The 17,636-nt window shown below is 43.9% G+C and overlaps 1 protein-coding gene across 2 annotated transcripts in view; it reads left to right on the forward strand.

Moving 5' to 3' along the window:
* Positions 1-14,818, forward strand: part of NOTCH2 (notch receptor 2) — a 189,632-nt gene extending 174,814 nt beyond the window's left edge. Inside the window, exons 24-34 of one of the 2 annotated variants that reach the window (XM_015147334.3) lie at positions 29-141; positions 840-1,345; positions 2,682-3,029; positions 3,890-4,032; positions 4,223-4,433; positions 4,864-4,960; positions 6,531-6,699; positions 7,326-7,627; positions 8,388-8,535; positions 9,191-9,288; positions 10,201-14,818. In XM_015147334.3, the coding sequence (XP_015002820.3) occupies positions 29-141; positions 840-1,345; positions 2,682-3,029; positions 3,890-4,032; positions 4,223-4,433; positions 4,864-4,960; positions 6,531-6,699; positions 7,326-7,627; positions 8,388-8,535; positions 9,191-9,288; positions 10,201-11,589 (3,524 nt within the window). In that variant the 3' untranslated portion in view covers positions 11,590-14,818. 2 annotated transcript variants of the gene reach the window in all.
* The last annotated feature ends 2,818 nt before the right edge of the window (positions 14,819-17,636 follow it).

Below are 17,636 nucleotides of genomic sequence, written 5' to 3' on the forward strand. Positions count from 1 at the left end.
AAGCTTTTTTTATTTTTTATTTTCTGAGGCCGGCACTGTGAAACCTTCGTCGATGTGTGTCCCCAGATGCCCTGCCTGAATGGAGGGACTTGTGCTGTGGCCAGTAACATGCCTGATGGTTTCATTTGCCGTTGTCCCCCGGTAAGTGCCCTGTTGCTCATCTAAGAAGGGGCATTGTCTCTTCCATACAATCTGTGACAGAACTGAGATTAAACCTGGTTTAATCAGTCTTCCAAATGGGAAGATTTCTCAGTTCTGCTCTTTCACAAGAAAGTACTTGGGTTCTTCCATTTAAAGCTGTTTACAAGCGACAAAACAAAACAAAAACAAAAGTAAATAAAAGCTGTTTAGATACTCCCAGAAACAGTGAGCTTTCCAATCCATGACTGTCAGTCTTAAGAAAAACTAAGGGAAAACCATAAAAAGTGGTGGAATGCCCCCTTGAAAATAGGGCTGATGTATGTGGCTTCTTGGCCCCATGCTGGAGGGTAATCTCACTGCCCAGGTTGGGCCAGAGTTGGTGGAAATGCTGCTCTGCTTGCATTCTTTAGCAGGAACCATTTGAAAGCAAGTTGTCTCTTAAAGTAGAGGGAAGCTTAATTTTAGCTCTTTGCTATACCCATTCTTTTATTACTGCCAGAGGCTGAAACCTTCCCAAAACAAGAGATCCCTATGCCTCGGGAGATACCAAAAGGAAACCTGTCTAGTAACCTTGGCTTGGGCTGAACAGGAAGTACAGAAGGGAGTAGTGAGATGTGGAGGTTTTCTAGAAACCCAAAACTTCCAATATGACTGTTTTCCTACCAATGCCATTTTTATTTCCTCACTGATTTCCACAGGGATTTTCCGGGGCAAGGTGCCAGAGCAGCTGTGGACAAGTGAAATGTAGGAAAGGAGAGCAGTGTGTGCACACCGCCTCTGGACCCCGCTGCTTTTGCCCCAACCCCCGGGACTGCGAGTCAGGCTGTGCCAGTAGCCCCTGCCAGCACGGGGGCAGCTGCCACCCTCAGCGCCAGCCTCCTTATTACTCCTGCCAGTGTGCCCCACCATTCTGGGGTAGCCGCTGTGAACTCTACACGGCACCCCCCAGCACCCCTCCTGCCACCTGTTTGAGCCAATATTGTGCCGACAAAGCTCGTGATGGCGTCTGTGATGAGGCCTGCAACAGCCATGCCTGCCAGTGGGATGGGGGTGACTGTTCTCTCACCATGGAGAACCCCTGGGCCAACTGCTCCTCCCCACTTCCCTGCTGGGATTATATCAACAACCAGTGTGATGAGCTGTGCAACACGGCCGAGTGCCTGTTTGACAACTTTGAATGCCAGGGGAACAGCAAGACATGCAAGTAAGGGCTTCACGTTTTCCAGAAGCTGAAGGGGACTGTCACTAACACACTTCAGTTTCTCGTTCTTGCTCCTAACCACTCCAGTGCTTCAGCCTAAGCTGCCTCTGCTTTTCAGATGGTGCCAGCCTTGTCCCATCGCACACTACCCTGTGCTCTCCCTTGCTGACAAAGGGCCAGGAATGCTCATTGCATAATGACCCTCTCTCTCTGCCTATCTCTGCCTTCTCACCTGCTGCCTTCGTGACCTCCTGGGGGATATAACTTTTGGAAGTGGTGTTTCCCACTTCAAGCAGCCTCTCACATAACCTGCCTGCAGGATGGATGGAAAGGTCTGTATCTCTCTCTTCACCCCATTCCTTTCCCTAAGACTGTTTTTCCCCACCCAGGTTTATCAGGAAGCATGAATTAGATTAGGCCTGTGAACCCTCCTTAATTGTTATAGTTGTAGGATGCTGTATGGTTTACTTAGGAACTTTCCTATTAATTAGCCATTCCATCTAATTTAATCCAAGTTAATTCTCAACAACCCATGAGGCATAGGTATTATTAACATTCTTTCATAGGTGAGAGAACTTAGGCCCAAGGGTTAAAGAACTTGCCAGAGCAAGTTGTTTCATTGACTCCTAATCTTTTGATTGAGATAGCATGAAAAGTTGTACCAAGTAGTATAAATATCAAGGGGTAGGGTATGAGGAGAGGAGAGTGTAGATGAAATAGTTTGTACATCATTTAGGTTTGGGGGTTCTAATTCCTTTTGCAAATATTGAAAGAGCCTGTACAAGTAAGGTCTGGTGTGCTACAAGGACATACCCATCCCCCTTTACCTTCTGTAGCTGGGATTCGCTCTTGAAAGGGAAAGAAATGGGTCATGTTAATATGGTTCTCTATGGCAACTCTCAATGGTTCAGGGTCATTTATCAAGTTTCTAGAGGCATCTTTCACTTCCTAAAGCCCGTTGTTACCTTATTGGGGACAATGGATACAAAGTAGAGGAAGCATGAACCAGGCTGACTTTTGTTTCAGATATGCAGCTTTGTTTGAAAACCTGACTTAACAGGATTGTAAACTGCCTGGGAGTCCCTAAGCTCCTGCAGCGTAGTGAGTACAATGTTCTTCATTTAGGAAGTACACAACAAGGATGAGTGGCGTAGACTATACATACTCTATGACATCAGGGATAGGAGATGCAAAGAAGGTTTTGTGGGGCATTTGGGTCCTGGGTGTGGGCCACAGAAAATGGGTAGGAAAATCCACAGTTAGTTCCAAATGAAAAAGCAAATAGAGCTCCAGTCTAATCTGAGCCCCTTTCTCCTGTTCTCTGCTTCCCCTTACCTAGGTATGACAAATACTGTGCAGACCACTTCAAAGACAACCACTGTGACCAGGGGTGCAACAGTGAGGAGTGTGGTTGGGATGGGCTGGACTGTGCTGCTGACCAGCCTGAGAACCTGGCAGAGGGTACCCTGGTTATTGTGGTATTGATGCCACCTGAACAGCTGCTCCAGGATGCTCGCAGCTTCTTGCGGGCACTGGGGACCCTGCTCCACACCAACCTGCGCATTAAGCGGGACTCCCAGGGGGAGCTCATGGTGTACCCCTATTATGGTGAGAAGTCAGCTGCCATGAAGAAACAGAGGATGACACGCAGGTCCATTCCTGGTGAACAAGAGCAGGAGGTGGCTGGGTAAGTGTTTGGTTTCTGAACTTCAAGGCTAATTTTATGAAGCCTAGCACTTTGATATGTAGCACATGTCATAACTCAACCTATAGAAATGCAAATATCAGACAAATAGAATGGCCCACCACTTAAGATAAACCCATTACCCCAGTACTTATGTTTAAATGTAAAGATGTGCCTTGATCTTGGGCTCCTGAAAAGTGGACTGGGGTACACAGAAGGCAGGATGCCTGAAAGGCCTTCTCGGATGCCAGAATCCATAACCTTTTGCCAGAGTTGCCTCAAATCCCTTTATTAGTGACATTCCTTTGTACATTAATCATTGCCTTATTGTCAAGGCCCTTCTTTAGAATATACGTCTCTTTGACACAGGTAATGATCTTCACTTGCTCTGTCATTCACACCTCACTCTTTGTTGGTATATTCTCAAACTTTCAACCCTCCAACTAGCTGAGATACCAATGCACAGACAAAGGAAAATAAGGACTAAAAATGCACAGGGATGTATTTTTAGAGTAGCACTAAGTACCACTGAGTAGGTAGGAAAGAATGGAAGAAGACCACTGAAACCTTCAGGAGGAAAACAGCTTCTCACTTTGTCATGCATTGCCTCAGCCAGAAGGCTTTGGTCAGCTAGACTAAGGAAGGTGGGACATCCTCTATGTGGGAATTAGTGTTTAAGATCTCAAGGGACAATATCCTAATTTCTGAGATATGTCTTAAAGCAGCATGCCAGAGGTAGGGACCTGATGCTGAAGGGGAGGAAGGAAGGCTCCCATCACCCTTTATGACACATTCTGCCTGACCTGCACTCTTCTGTTTTACCCCCATCTCTCCTCCTCTGCTTCTCCCTTGGCATCCCACAGCTCTAAAGTCTTTCTGGAAATTGACAACCGCCAGTGTGTTCAAGACTCAGACCACTGTTTCAAGAACACAGATGCAGCAGCAGCTCTCCTGGCCTCTCACGCCATACAGGGGACCCTGTCATACCCTCTCGTGTCTGTCGTCAGTGAGTGGCAGTGGTGTAAAGGGGAAAGGTGGCGGGGGGAGAGTGTCAGTTGGGGGAACAATTTTCATTATGTAGCCCTCTTATTTTTTCAGAACTGTTGAGGTCAAAGTTGCCCTCTAAATGAATCTAATGCTGACATTGAGAGGTTGATGTTTTATTCAGCACTTTCCCTGTCTCTGTGGACTTTCAGGTGAATCCCTGACTCCAGAACGCACTCAGCTCCTCTATCTCCTTGCTGTTGCTGTTGTCATCATTCTGTTTATTATTCTGCTGGGGGTAATCATGGCAAAACGAAAGCGTAAGCATGGCTCTCTCTGGCTGCCTGAAGGTTTCACTCTTCGCCGAGATGCAAGCAATCACAAGCGTCGTGAGCCAGTGGGACAGGATGCTGTGGGGCTGAAGTAAGAGGCGTTGCCAACAAGCCACTATTCACAGTATAAGTAGGGATGACTAGAAAAGCGTATCTTGTTGAATCATGATTTTAAATTCTAAGCTCTGGACATTTACTCCCACTGCCCGTGATTCTAAATGCCTTGTGAGTGACTGAAACCACAGTCAGAGCCTGGGTGCATCTATTCTGTGCATATTATCACAGTGCCACCCAGCTTCTGTGTTGAGGTGCACTTTTGTTGTAAGCTCACGCTCAGTGGGAAGGGAAAGGATGAATGCCAAGGGAATGTCACAAAAATACTGCCCATCTTCTCTGGGCCAAGACCCTGCAAGATTGTAATAGAGCCATGGGAGTGTGTCATGATGGAAAGTGTTGAAAACCGCTCTATTAGTTTATGACATAACCGCCATTCTTATTTTTTATTTTTATAATCGTATTAGAAATCTCTCAGTGCAAGTCTCAGAAGCTAACCTAATTGGTTCTGGAACAAGTGAACACTGGGTCGATGATGAAGGGCCCCAACCAAAGAAAGCGAAGGTGAGGCGGCCATGGTAGAACCACCATTGTCAGACATTATCTGATTACATTTCAAATTTCTGTCCTTTAGCTCCAGAGTGTCCTGAATGGGAGTAAAGAGTGATAGTCTTTATATGTTACCCAGACAATAACTATCCTAGGTTCTTTTAAACAGCAGGAATCCTTAGGACATTGATGACCTTGGTTTACCTATGTATACTCTTCAAGAATAACTCTTTAAAAATATTAAAACAAACACATCTCTTTCCTTTAGTGTCGTGCTGGCAGTAGTCAAGTCAGGAATGGTGTGTGTAGATGGCAATTCCTTCATGGCCACGTCTCTTCCTTATCCTTTATGGGTACTTCTCCTTCTATAAGAAAAGATGAAATTAAGCAGTAGAAGAAAGCCAGTGATCATTGACATTGGCAAAACGAAAGCCAGTGATCATGGCAAAACGTTGACATTGGAGGCTCCATACTTTGAGCCCAGGAAACTAAAACCATATAAAAGCAAGTGGTAGATTGAGCTGAGACTGACATGAAAAAGGAGACCATCCATCCACAGCTGTGCATTGCTGGGAGCTGGTAGAGCATGATGGTTAAGAAGACCATCGCTGGCCCTCACCCCTCCTCAGGCAGAGCAAGAGATGGATGTGTTGGATGTGAATGTCCGGGGCCCAGGTCAGCACCTGGCCTCTTCCCCTCTTCACTGGGCTGTGTCTGCCCATGGTTCCACATTGCTGTCCCTGTGTTTGCCCCATCCAGCCATATACCCCTTCCCAATTTCACAGGCTCTAAATCAGCTTGAGGAAGTGAATGCTTAAGGAATGTAGCCGTGAAGAAATTATGATAGTAACTAATCTTTAGTTAATATCAGAACTGGATTCAAATCCAAAACTCTGCCACTTAGTAGCTGGCAAGTTACTTAACCTCTTTGTAATTATCATTCCTTGTAAAATGCAGATAATAATAACCCTTTCCTCTGTGGGTTGTTGTGTTGGCATATGTGCCTTATCTACTTTCCTGTCATGTACTAAGTGTTCAGTAAAGGGTAGCTGCTTTTAAATTATCATAATTATTATTGAATAGTCTTTCCTGAGTGCTTTCTACATGTTGGGTGCTATGTTGAGTACAAGGAAGCAATGTTGAACAAGGCTTATTTTGCCTTCTCGAGAAGCTTACAGCCTGGTGGTGGAGATGGCCATGTAATACTATGTAAGCACTTAAAACAAGATCAGTTAAGCAGAGGTGAGCAGAGTATGCTTTTTAGGGCCAACAAGAAGAATTAAAGTTTACTTTCTAGTGGAGGGTAGGAAAAGTGAGAATTGGGTGCTCTGGAGATCTAAAGGCTAAAGCCTAGAGTTTGGGATGGGGGAAGGGAATTGCCTAGATGATGCAGGAAAAGTAAGCAGGAGCCACATCACGAGAGCAGTGGGAAACCAAGGCTGAGGTAATCCTCCGGAGAGGTGGAGGAGTAGGAAGAGAGAAAACAATGGGAGATAAGCAGGGTTGGTGGAGGCTCTGGACAGCTTCTCATTAGCAGTTTCTGGTGGTGGCCAGATTGATAGGGAGCGTTGTTTTCACCTTTCAGGCTGAAGATGAAGCCTTACTCTCAGAAGAAGATGACCCCATTGATCGACGGCCATGGACACAGCAGCACCTTGAAGCTGCAGACATCCGTAGGACACCATCGCTGGCCCTCACCCCTCCTCAGGCAGAGCAGGAGGTGGATGTGTTGGATGTGAATGTCCGGGGCCCAGGTCAGCACCCGGCCTCTTCCCCTCTTCACTGGGCTGTGTCTGCCCATGGTTCCACATTGCTGTCCCTGTGTTTGCCCCATCCAGCCATATACCCCTTCCCAATTTCACAGACTGTAAATCAGCTTGAGGAAATGAATGCTTAAGAAATGTAGCCATGAAGAAATTATCAACTCAGAAAGGGAAGGATTTCACATTGCTTCACGAACAGTGTGTTGAGACTAAACAGGCTGATAAAATGGGTTAGATTGTAGTAGGATAGAAAAATAATATCCCAAAGCAGAGGATAGTTAGTTAATACCTTATGAATATATCAATTGCTCTATTAATATTACATATTTTTAAATGTCCAATTAAAATAACATATCACTTAAACTTGAACAGAAAAACTTGTTTTACTTAGAGAAGAACCCCCAGCTTAAAAAGACTTGTACTTTCCCATTATTCTTTACAGAAACGATGTTATCAGAGGAAAACGTAGCAAATGTGAAACTAATAACCAGTTACTACAAGAAGTGCAGGGAATTCTTTGCCCCTAAGAGTAACTAAAATAGAGCTGTTTCAAGCTGAAGATAGGGTTAACTGCCTTCTCCTTCTTGAGTACTTTATGGAATTTTCCATTCCTACAGATGGCTGCACCCCATTAATGTTGGCTTCTCTCCGAGGAGGCAGCTCAGATTTGAGTGATGAAGATGAAGATGCAGAGGACTCTTCTGCTAACATCATCACAGACTTGGTCTACCAAGGTGCCAGCCTCCAGGCCCAGACGGACCGGACTGGTGAGATGGCCCTGCACCTTGCAGCCCGCTACTCACGGGCTGATGCTGCCAAGCGTCTCCTGGATGCAGGTGCAGATGCCAATGCCCAGGACAACATGGGCCGCTGCCCCCTCCATGCTGCAGTGGCAGCTGATGCCCAAGGTGTCTTCCAGGTAAAGAACATGAGAAGAGTCACTTGAATAATAATTCCTATGGCTCTGTACAGTTTTATCTTTTTTAAGGAACTAATATCTCATTGAATTTATTCAATCATTTGAGAGATTAGGGCAGGTATTAGAGTCATGCCTGCTAGATGGGAAAGTGGGAAGGGAGACAGGCAAACTGACCCAGCTCTATATAGGAAGATAGTGATAGAGCCAACTGCAGACAACAGCAGTCTTTCTGATTATTAGTGATAATTTGTTGTGCCAAGATGCTTCCCAAATGCATAGATTAGATGAGAGTGATACCTGTTCTGGAGCCTTTGACTTGTATCCACTACTGCTTACGGATTGGCCTGACTGTATGGGCTTCCAGCTGCTCATTGGCAGTTTTCTTGACCTGAGTTCCTATTATATTCCCTGATGCCTGTTTATCCTTACGAGGAAATCGGAAGCATTCTGAATCACCTTAGACTGTAGACTGACTGAAGTTGTGATATTTCCCCACATCCCTCTTCTTTCCTGAGGAAGTAGAAGGCTCTTCACTTTACATCAGCCATTATTTATTGAGCACGTATTTGTTTATTTATTCAATCAACAACTATTTATTGATTGATGACGATAGAATCTTGGGCACAAAGATAACAAGACTTTCCCTCCCCTCTGGGAACCTACAGTGTAGCCTCAGCTCTGATGCCCTTGTTTCTTCACTGAGTTTCATTATTTTCCTTTATCCAGGTGACTCTCTTTTCTGTATTTTCTCCTCTTCTAGATTCTGATTCGCAACCGAGTAACTGATCTAGATGCCAGGATGAATGATGGTACTACACCCCTGATCCTGGCTGCCCGCCTGGCTGTGGAGGGAATGGTGGCAGAACTGATCAACTGCCAAGCAGATGTGAATGCAGTGGATGACCATGGTAGGGATGAAAGGCAGGGATTTGGATTCTTACCTGCAAAGCATGCCTCTGAGGAGGGGGAATGGTTACATGACCCTTAAAGAACTGTCTGAGATTCATATACATGGGAGATTCACTCATTCTTTCATTCATGCATTTATTCATTCTTCCTTTAACATGCTGAACTCAGAGATCCAAGCCAGTAGGAGATCCCTAATTAAAATGAGGGATTTTTAATGAGGGTTCTTGGACCTCAGAGCAGATACATGAAAGGTGTTCCCATGTAGTTTCCTAGGCATACCACTCTTGATTTGAGGATTTATGAGAGCTGACTTCTCTAGGAGAGTTGTGGAATATTCTCAATATAAATTCTGACATGTAATACATAGGTTTTTGTCTTCAGTATGTAACAGGGTAGATTCTGCCATGTAGGGGACATGAATACCTCATACAAGTGATCCTTTCACCTAGAGGTCTTCTGCAGGCTAGGCAGCCTGTACTGAAGTATTTCTAGAACAGAGGAAAAGGAAGAGATTACTTTGGTTTTTCCTATAGACCCCTACAGAGAACTGCTTCCTGCTGATCTCTGGGGAATTTAAAGTTTCGTTGTACAAGTCATGGTGTTTTTTACTAAGAGTATGATATGTCTGTTTATAAAAATGTTTCTCCCCTTCAGGAAAATCTGCCCTTCACTGGGCAGCTGCTGTCAATAATGTGGAGGCGACTCTTTTGCTGTTGAAAAATGGGGCTAACCGAGACATGCAGGACAACAAGGTACAATTTGTGGCTCTGAGTTTAAGGAGGCTCATAGCAGTGCCTCAGTTATAAGCCCCTTCCCATTTCTCCTTACAGCTTCTCTTGTGATATGTATAGACAAAGATGGAAGCAGTTTGGGCAGACACTGGGTTTGGAGAGCTTGATGAGAATATAGGGCTTGTCCAGGCATGTGTCAGGATGGAGTTCTTTTCCCTCTCAGTATTCAGCTTGCAGTAGGCTGGCTATAGATAGCTTGGTGTAACCTTTTCTCTCCCTGACATTCCTTTTCTCCAGCTGTCTCTTCTGTTCATAGTCACTTCTTTTTCTCTTGTTTTCTTTCTTTTTTCCCTCCTGCTGCTGCTTTTTCTATCCTTGGATACCCTGATGTTTTCCTGTTTGATTTTTCTCCGTCTGAGTTTTTTGTCCTGCTTCCTTCTGTCATTCATCTTCTCTCAGTTTTCTTCATTTTCCTCATCTTAGTCCTTTCTTGCACGTTTTGTCTCTTCTTTCTTTCACTGTTTCCCTTATTTTTCCCAGTCCTGTGCATGCCTTAGTTTTTTCTCTTCCTACCTTTCTTATTTCTAACTCCTTTTCCTATTAGAACCTTATTTTGATAAGCTCAGTACTCTTTTAAGTGAGTCTCTGGCTCAGGGGCATGCTTTATTTTATGAATTCCCAACTAAAGAGATGTTCCTCCTAAGGTGCAAAATTGTTTTTTGAGGAGAGGTGAAATAATCTTACTCTTTTTGTGTATAAATCACAGATATACATTCAGTACACTGGTAGAGGCACAGCCTATCTGTGATGTTAATATTTCATCGGGGAGATAATTAGGAAAACATGTCTAAGGGGGTGATAATAAGAAAGACTGAGAAAAACTGCTATATTCTCAAGAGTGTTAACGTGTTCTGTGATGGGCCTTTTCTGTAGGAAGAGACACCGCTGTTTCTTGCTGCCCGGGAGGGGAGCTATGAAGCAGCCAAGATCCTGTTAGACCATTTTGCCAATCGAGACATCACAGACCATATGGATCGTCTTCCCCGGGATGTGGCTCGGGATCGCATGCACCATGACATTGTGCGCCTCCTGGATGAATACAATGTGACCCCAAGCCCTCCAGGCACCGTGTTGACTTCTGCTCTCTCACCTGTCATCTGTGGGCCCAACAGATCTTTCCTCAGCCTGAAGCACACACCAATGGGCAAGAAGTCTAGACGGCCCAGTGCCAAGAATACCATGCCCACTAGCCTCCCTAACCTTGCCAAGGAGGCGAAGGATGCCAAGGGTAGTAGGAGGAAGAAGTCTCTGAGTGAGAAGGTCCAACTGTCTGAGAGTTCAGTAACTTTATCTCCTGTTGATTCCCTAGAATCTCCTCACACATACGTTTCCGATACCACATCCTCTCCAATGATTACATCCCCTGGGATCTTACAGGCCTCACCCAACCCTATGTTGGCCACTGCCGCCCCTCCTGCCTCAGTCCATGCCCAGCATGCACTGTCTTTTTCTAACCTTCATGAAATGCAGCCTTTGGCTCATGGGGCCAGCACTGTGCTTCCCTCAGTGAGCCAGTTGCTATCCCACCACCACATTGTGCCCCCAAGCAGTGGCAGTGCTGGAAGCTTGAGTAGGCTCCATCCAGTCCCAGTCCCAGCAGACTGGATGAACCGCATGGAGGTGAATGAAACCCAGTACAATGAGATGTTTGGTATGGTCCTGGCTCCAGCTGAGGGCACCCACCCTAGCATAGCTCCCCAGAGCAGGCCACCTGAAGGGAAGCACATAACCACCCCTCGGGAGCCCTTGCCCCCCATTGTGACTTTCCAGCTCATCCCTAAAGGCAGTATTGCCCAACCAGCGGGGGCTCCCCAGCCTCAGTCCACCTGCCCTCCAGCTGTTACGGGCCCCCTGCCCACCATGTACCAGATTCCAGAAATGGCCCGTTTGCCCAGTGTGGCTTTCCCCACTGCCATGATGCCCCAACAGGACGGGCAGGTAGCTCAGACCATTCTCCCAGCCTATCATCCTTTCCCAGCCTCTGTGGGCAAGTACCCCACACCCCCTTCACAGCACAGTTATGCTTCCTCAAATGCTGCTGAGCGAACACCCAGTCACAGTGGTCACCTCCAGGGTGAGCATCCCTACCTGACACCATCCCCAGAGTCTCCTGACCAGTGGTCAAGTTCATCACCCCACTCTGCTTCTGACTGGTCAGATGTGACCACCAGCCCTACCCCTGGGGGTGCTGGAGGAGGTCAGCGGGGACCTGGGACACACATGTCTGAGCCACCACACAACAACATGCAGGTTTATGCGTGAAAGAGTCCACCTCCAGTGTAGAGACATAACTGCCTTTTGTAAATGCTGCTGAGGAACAAATGAAGGTCATCCGGGAGAGAAATGAAGAAATCTCTGGAGCCAGCTTCTAGAGGTAGGAAAGAGAAGATGCTTTTATTCAGATAATGCAAGAGAAGCAATTTGTCAGTTTCACTGGGTATCTGCAAGGCTTATTGATTATTCTAATAATAATCAAGACAAGCTTATGGAAATGCGAGATGAATACAAGCCTTGAGTCCATGTTTACTCTCTTCTATTTGGAGCATAAGATGGATGCTTACTGAAGCCCAGACATTCTTGCAGCCTTGACTGTGTTTTAAGCCCTGCGGGTTTCTGCCATATCCATGAGAAGATTCTACACTAGAGTCCTGTTGGGAATTGTGCCCTGGAATTCTGCCTGAATTGACCTATGCATCTTCTCCTCCTTGGACATTCTTTTGTCTTCATTTGGTGCTTTCGATTTTGCACCTCTCCATGATTGTAGCCCTACCAGCATGTTATAGGGCAAGACCTTTGTGTTTTTAATCATTCCGGCCCATGAAAGAAACTTTGGTCTCCTTTCCCCTCCTGTCTTCCCAGTATCTCTTGGAGTCTCACGAGGTTTACTTTGGTATGGTTCTCAGCATAAACCTTTCAAGTATGTTTCTTTAGAAAATGGACATACTGTATTATGTTCTCCTGCATATATCATTCCTGGAGAGAGAAGGGGAGCAGAATATTTTTCTTCCACAAATTTTGGGGGCAGGAGATCCCTTCAAGAGGCTACACCTTAATTTTTCTTGTCTGTGTGCAGGTCTTCATATAAACTTTACCAGGAGGAAGGGTATGAGTCTGTTGTTTTTCTGTGTATGGGCCTGGTCAGTGTGACGTTTTATCCTTGATGGTCTAGTTACTATGACCCTCCCTACTTTTTTAAAACCAGAAAAAGGTTTGGAATGTTGGAATGACCAAGCGACAAGCTAACTTGTGCAAGAGCCGGCTACCCACCCACAGGTCCCCTACTTCCTACCAAGCATTCCATTGACTGCGTGTATGGAACATATTTGTCCCAGATCTGAGCACTCTAGGCCTGTTTTACTCACTCACCCAGCATATGAAACTAGTCTTAACTGTCGAGCTTTTCCTTTCATCTCCACAGAAGACACTGTCTCAAATGTTGTACCCTTGCTCTTTAGGACTGAACTTTCCTTAGCCCAAGGGACCCATTGACAGTTGTCTTCCTTTTGTCGGATGATCAGTCTCAACTTTCTGATTATCTTGCTGCTTAAAGACCTGCTCACCAATCTTTCTTTCACACTTGTGGTCTGAGTTACTGGTATACCCAGTATGTTCTCACTGAAGACGTGGACTTTGTGTTTAAGTGCAGGAAATGGAAAGTTGGACTTGTTTTCTATGGTCCAAGACAGCCCTATAAGAAGATTGGAAAAGGAGGAACTATATAGCTGTTTTCTGCTACCATTTCTTTTCCTCTGAAGCGGCCATGGCATTCCCTTTGGCAACTAACATAGAAACTCAACAGAACGTTTTCCTTTCCTAGAGTCACCTTCTAGATGGTAATGGACAACTACAGACTTGCTCATTGTTCACACTGTGACTGCCCCTCACCTGAACCCACTGTTTGTATTCATGCTCTTGGCAGTTTCCTTGACTCTCTTTTAAGGGCAGAAGCATTTTAGTTAATAGTAGAAAAATAATAGTTTTCTTCCTCTTCTTCTTGGGCCGGTTAATAATTGGTCCATGGCTACACTGCCACTTTTGTCAGGTACTGTGATGCCCATGACACCTGCAAAATAAGTTCTGCCTGGGCATTTTGTAGCTATTAACAGGTGAATTCCTGACTCTTGGTTTGAATGACAGTTCTCATTCCTTCTGTGGCTGCAAGTATACATCAGTGCTTCCCACTTACCTAATATGTCTGTTGGTGGCCCCGTATGGAAACCCTGTGTGTCTGTTAGCATGATAGTTTACAAATGGTTTTTTCAGTCCTGTCCAAATTTATTGAACCAACAAAAATAATTAGTTCTGCCCTGAGATAAGCAGATTAAGTTTGTTCATTGTCTGCTTTATTCTCTCCATGTGGCAACATCCTGTCAGCCTCTTTCAGAGTGTGCAAACATTTTACCATTCTAAATGGTGACTCTCTGTCCTTGGACCCATTTATTATTCATAGATGAGGAAAACCTTTCTGCATGGGCCTCTGTGGACCACAGCATTCCTGCCCTTTCCTGCCCTCCTGCCCCAGCCCCACTTCTGAAAATATCAGCTGCTGATCCAGCCACTGGATATTTTATATCCTCCCTTTTCCCTAAGCACGATGTCAGACCAAATTGCTTGTTTCTTTTTCTTGGAATACTTTAATTCGGATCCTTTGGGTTTGGAGAAAGGGAATGTGAAAGCTGTCATTACAGACAACAGGTTTCAGTGATGAGGAGGACAACACTGCCTTTCAAACATTTTACTGATCTGTTAGATTTTAAGAACTCTTGAATTGTGTGGTATCTAATAAAAGGGAAGGTAAGATGGATAATCACTTTCTGATTTGGGTTCTGAATTGGAGACTCGGTTTTTATGAGATACATCTTTTATGCCATGTATAGATCCTCCCCTGTTATTTTTGGTTTATTTTTATTTTTATACATTCTTTCTTTGACTCCTCTTCTGCCTGCTTTTGGGGATAGGTTTTTTGTTTGTTTATTTGCTTCCTCTGTTTTGTTTTAAGCATCATTTTCTTAGGTGGGGGAGGCAGAGGTATGAGGGAAAGAGAGTCTGAGAATTAAAGATTTTAGTATAAGCAATTGGCTGTGTTGCTGAAATCCATTGTATCATCTTATTGAATTTGACAATTTGTAATTCTTGCATAATAAAGAACCAAAGGTATAATGTTTTGTTGAGAGGTGGTTAGGGATTTTGGCCCTAACGAATACAGTGAATGTATGATGACTATTTGGGAGGATACATTTATGTACCCAGAGGCCCCCACTAATAACTGGTACTATGGTTACTTCCTTGTGTACATTTCTCTTAAAAGTGATATTATATCTGTTTGTATGAGAAACCCAATAACCAATAAAATGACCGCATATTCCTGACTAAACATAGTAAGGAAAATGCACACTTTGTTTTTACTTTTCCGTTTCATTCTAAAGGTAGTTAAGATGAAATTTATATGAAAGCATTTTTATCACAAAATAAAAAAGGTTTGCCAAGCTCAGTGGTGTTGTATTTTTTATTTTCCAGTACTGCATCCCTGGCCTGGCAGTGTTACCTCATGATGTCATAATTTGCTGAGAGAGCAAATTTTCTTTTCTTTCTGAATCCCACAAAGCCTAGCATCAAACTTCCTTTTTTCTTCCTTTAGTTAGATCATAAATAAATGATCCTGGGGAAAAAAGCATCTGTCAAATAGGAAACATCACAAAACTGAGCACTCTTCTGTGCACTAGCTATAGCTGGTGACAAACAGACAGTTGCTCAGGGACAAAGTGCCTTCCAACGGAAATGTGAAGTAGTTGCTATAGCAAGAATTGGGAATTGGGATATAAGTAATAATATTAATTACGCTGTTATGTAAACAATTGGTTTGTAATATTCCTTAAGTGAACTTTGCATAGAACTTAATATACAGGATTATAAAATAATATTTTGTGTATAAATTTGTTATAAGTTCACATTCATACATTTATAAAGTCAGATATTTGAACATGAATACTTGATGTTGATAATATGTATGGCATTAGCAGTCTCATATTGACCCTAGCATCTTATTTCCATTTTCCATTATTTTGCAGAAACTTATCAATCACACATGCATAATTATAAATGGTAACAGTATTTTTTTAAATGACTTGAAATCTTAGGATATGCTTCTGCTAAGCAGATAAAGGAGCCTTGTTCAAGATCTGCACACTTAAGGTTTTAACGTAATTTAGCATTAATTGATTATGTTCAGAATGTTTTAATTTTATATAAAACATATTTAAGTCTTCATACTGGGTTTTATAATGGTGGAAGAATAAAATGAATTTGAGAGCTAAGGAATGATCACCTGTGCAGGCCGGCCACTCAGAGCTCAAGTTGCCACTTGCAAACTATTTGGGAACTAAATTGCTCAATGAAAACCTGCTTCAGTGGATCCAGGCTGCAGGCCATTGGGTGGCTGACCACATCCGGCCCCTGCAATTATAAGTCTTGAATGCTAGCCTTTGATTTTGCGGGGAGAACTCAGGACACTCCCAAATGTGAAAGCCAAAAAAGGAGAGTAGTGCTGAAGCCAAGTGTCACCCTATCACAAAGCTGGAGCACTAGGCTTGGACACTAGACCATGAGCATGCCAGGAGAGGGGCTAGTGCCTCACTCATGCAACTAAAAAGCTTCACGACCCAAGGAGAGGGGCTGCTTCCTTTCTCAGAACAACCTCCTTAATGCCCACATGCTTTTCAGGATGTGGGCAATGGGGGAACTGCGAGCCCGTTACTGCCTCTGCCACTATGCCTTTCAGCCACAGGGTATATGAAGTGTGTGTGTGTGTGTCGTGTGTGTGAAAGAGAATACAACTTTTCCTTCTTTTGACTTAGCACTTAGCAAAAGACATTTAAAATATTTGTACCAGTCAAGTCCCAACCACAAAGTTGGGCACACTCAAATTAGGATACATCAAAGAGGGTGATTTACAAAGGATTAATTACAAAAGTGTATGCAATGTCAGGGACCAACACACAGTAATGCAGAAACCCTTAGCATCAGCAGAGCTATTTCCACTTCTGGGCCCAAAAGACCAAGAGAAGTCACTAGGACCTGGAAGCAGAATCCTGTAGAGCAGGGGTCCCCAACCTGCGGGCCACTGACTGGATACCTTAGCCTATTAGGAACCGTTAGGAACCGGGCTGCACAGCAGGAGGTGAGCGGCAGGCAAGCAAGCATTACTGCCTGAGCTCTGCCTCCTGTCAGATCAGCAGTGGTGTTAGATTCTCATAGGAGCACGAACCCTATTGTGAACTGCATATGTGAGGGATCTAGGTTGCGCACTCACGATAATCTAACATCTGATGATCTGAGATGGAAGAGTTTCATCCCAAAACCATTCCCTGGCCCCAGTCCATGGAAATACTGTCTTCCACAAAACTGGTTCCTGGTGCCAAAAAGGTTGGAGACTGCTGCTGTAGAGCAAGCTACCTCAAGAAGAGCTGTGACTTCCTTCAAAGCACATAGTGGGCCTTAAGCCGTCTCAGAAAGAAGCTAGGGAATGAATGAATACCCTGATCTAATTCGCCTCACTGGGCTTTCTGTTTGCCGACTCCAAGTGGAAGCCTGCAAATATGGGAGCTGTTGATTATAATCTATCAATGTAAGTCAACTTTCTGGCTGAGAGCTTGGTGGAGAAGGAAAGAGTGAATTTGAAGGGGCAAACATATCACTATCTAAAATAACATTCTCCCTCCAACTATATTTCTGAGAAATTTCCACTGGTATCCTGTTACTGATGTGTCTAGGCAGAAAGCATAAAGTTAAAAAAAAGTATATATTTAGAATCCTGACTTCTTTTTCTGATTTAGTAGTGTGTTTCTTCACTACTTTGGCTTTGAGTATTCAAACTGAAGACAGTCATCGGCAGTGGGATGGATAAATTCTGGCACATTCATTGAAATGAATGCTATGCATAAATGAAAAAGAGCAACTTGCAACAACACGAAGTATATTCATCAAAATAATGTTGAGCAAAATAAGCCAGACACAAGTAATTCTGTATGATTCCATTATATAAGTTTAGGAAAAACCAACCAATAGTAAATAGATAATCTGAACAGTGGCTACTTTTTGGGAGAAAGGTCTAGACTGAAGTGAGGGAAATAAGAATCTTTCTGGAGTCTGAAAGTATCTTGACCTGGGTATTGATTACATGAGTGTATACATACATAAAACTTCACGTAAAATTTAACTTGATATTTATGCGTTTGACTTATGTAAATTATACTTCAATAAAATGTATCTATAATAACCTAAAGAAATGTACAAGCATCTAATATTAGAAT

The sequence above is a fragment of the Macaca mulatta genome, chromosome 1 (genome assembly GCF_049350105.2).
Source record: "Macaca mulatta isolate MMU2019108-1 chromosome 1, T2T-MMU8v2.0, whole genome shotgun sequence".
In the NCBI taxonomy this organism is placed as follows: Eukaryota; Metazoa; Chordata; class Mammalia; order Primates; family Cercopithecidae; genus Macaca; species Macaca mulatta.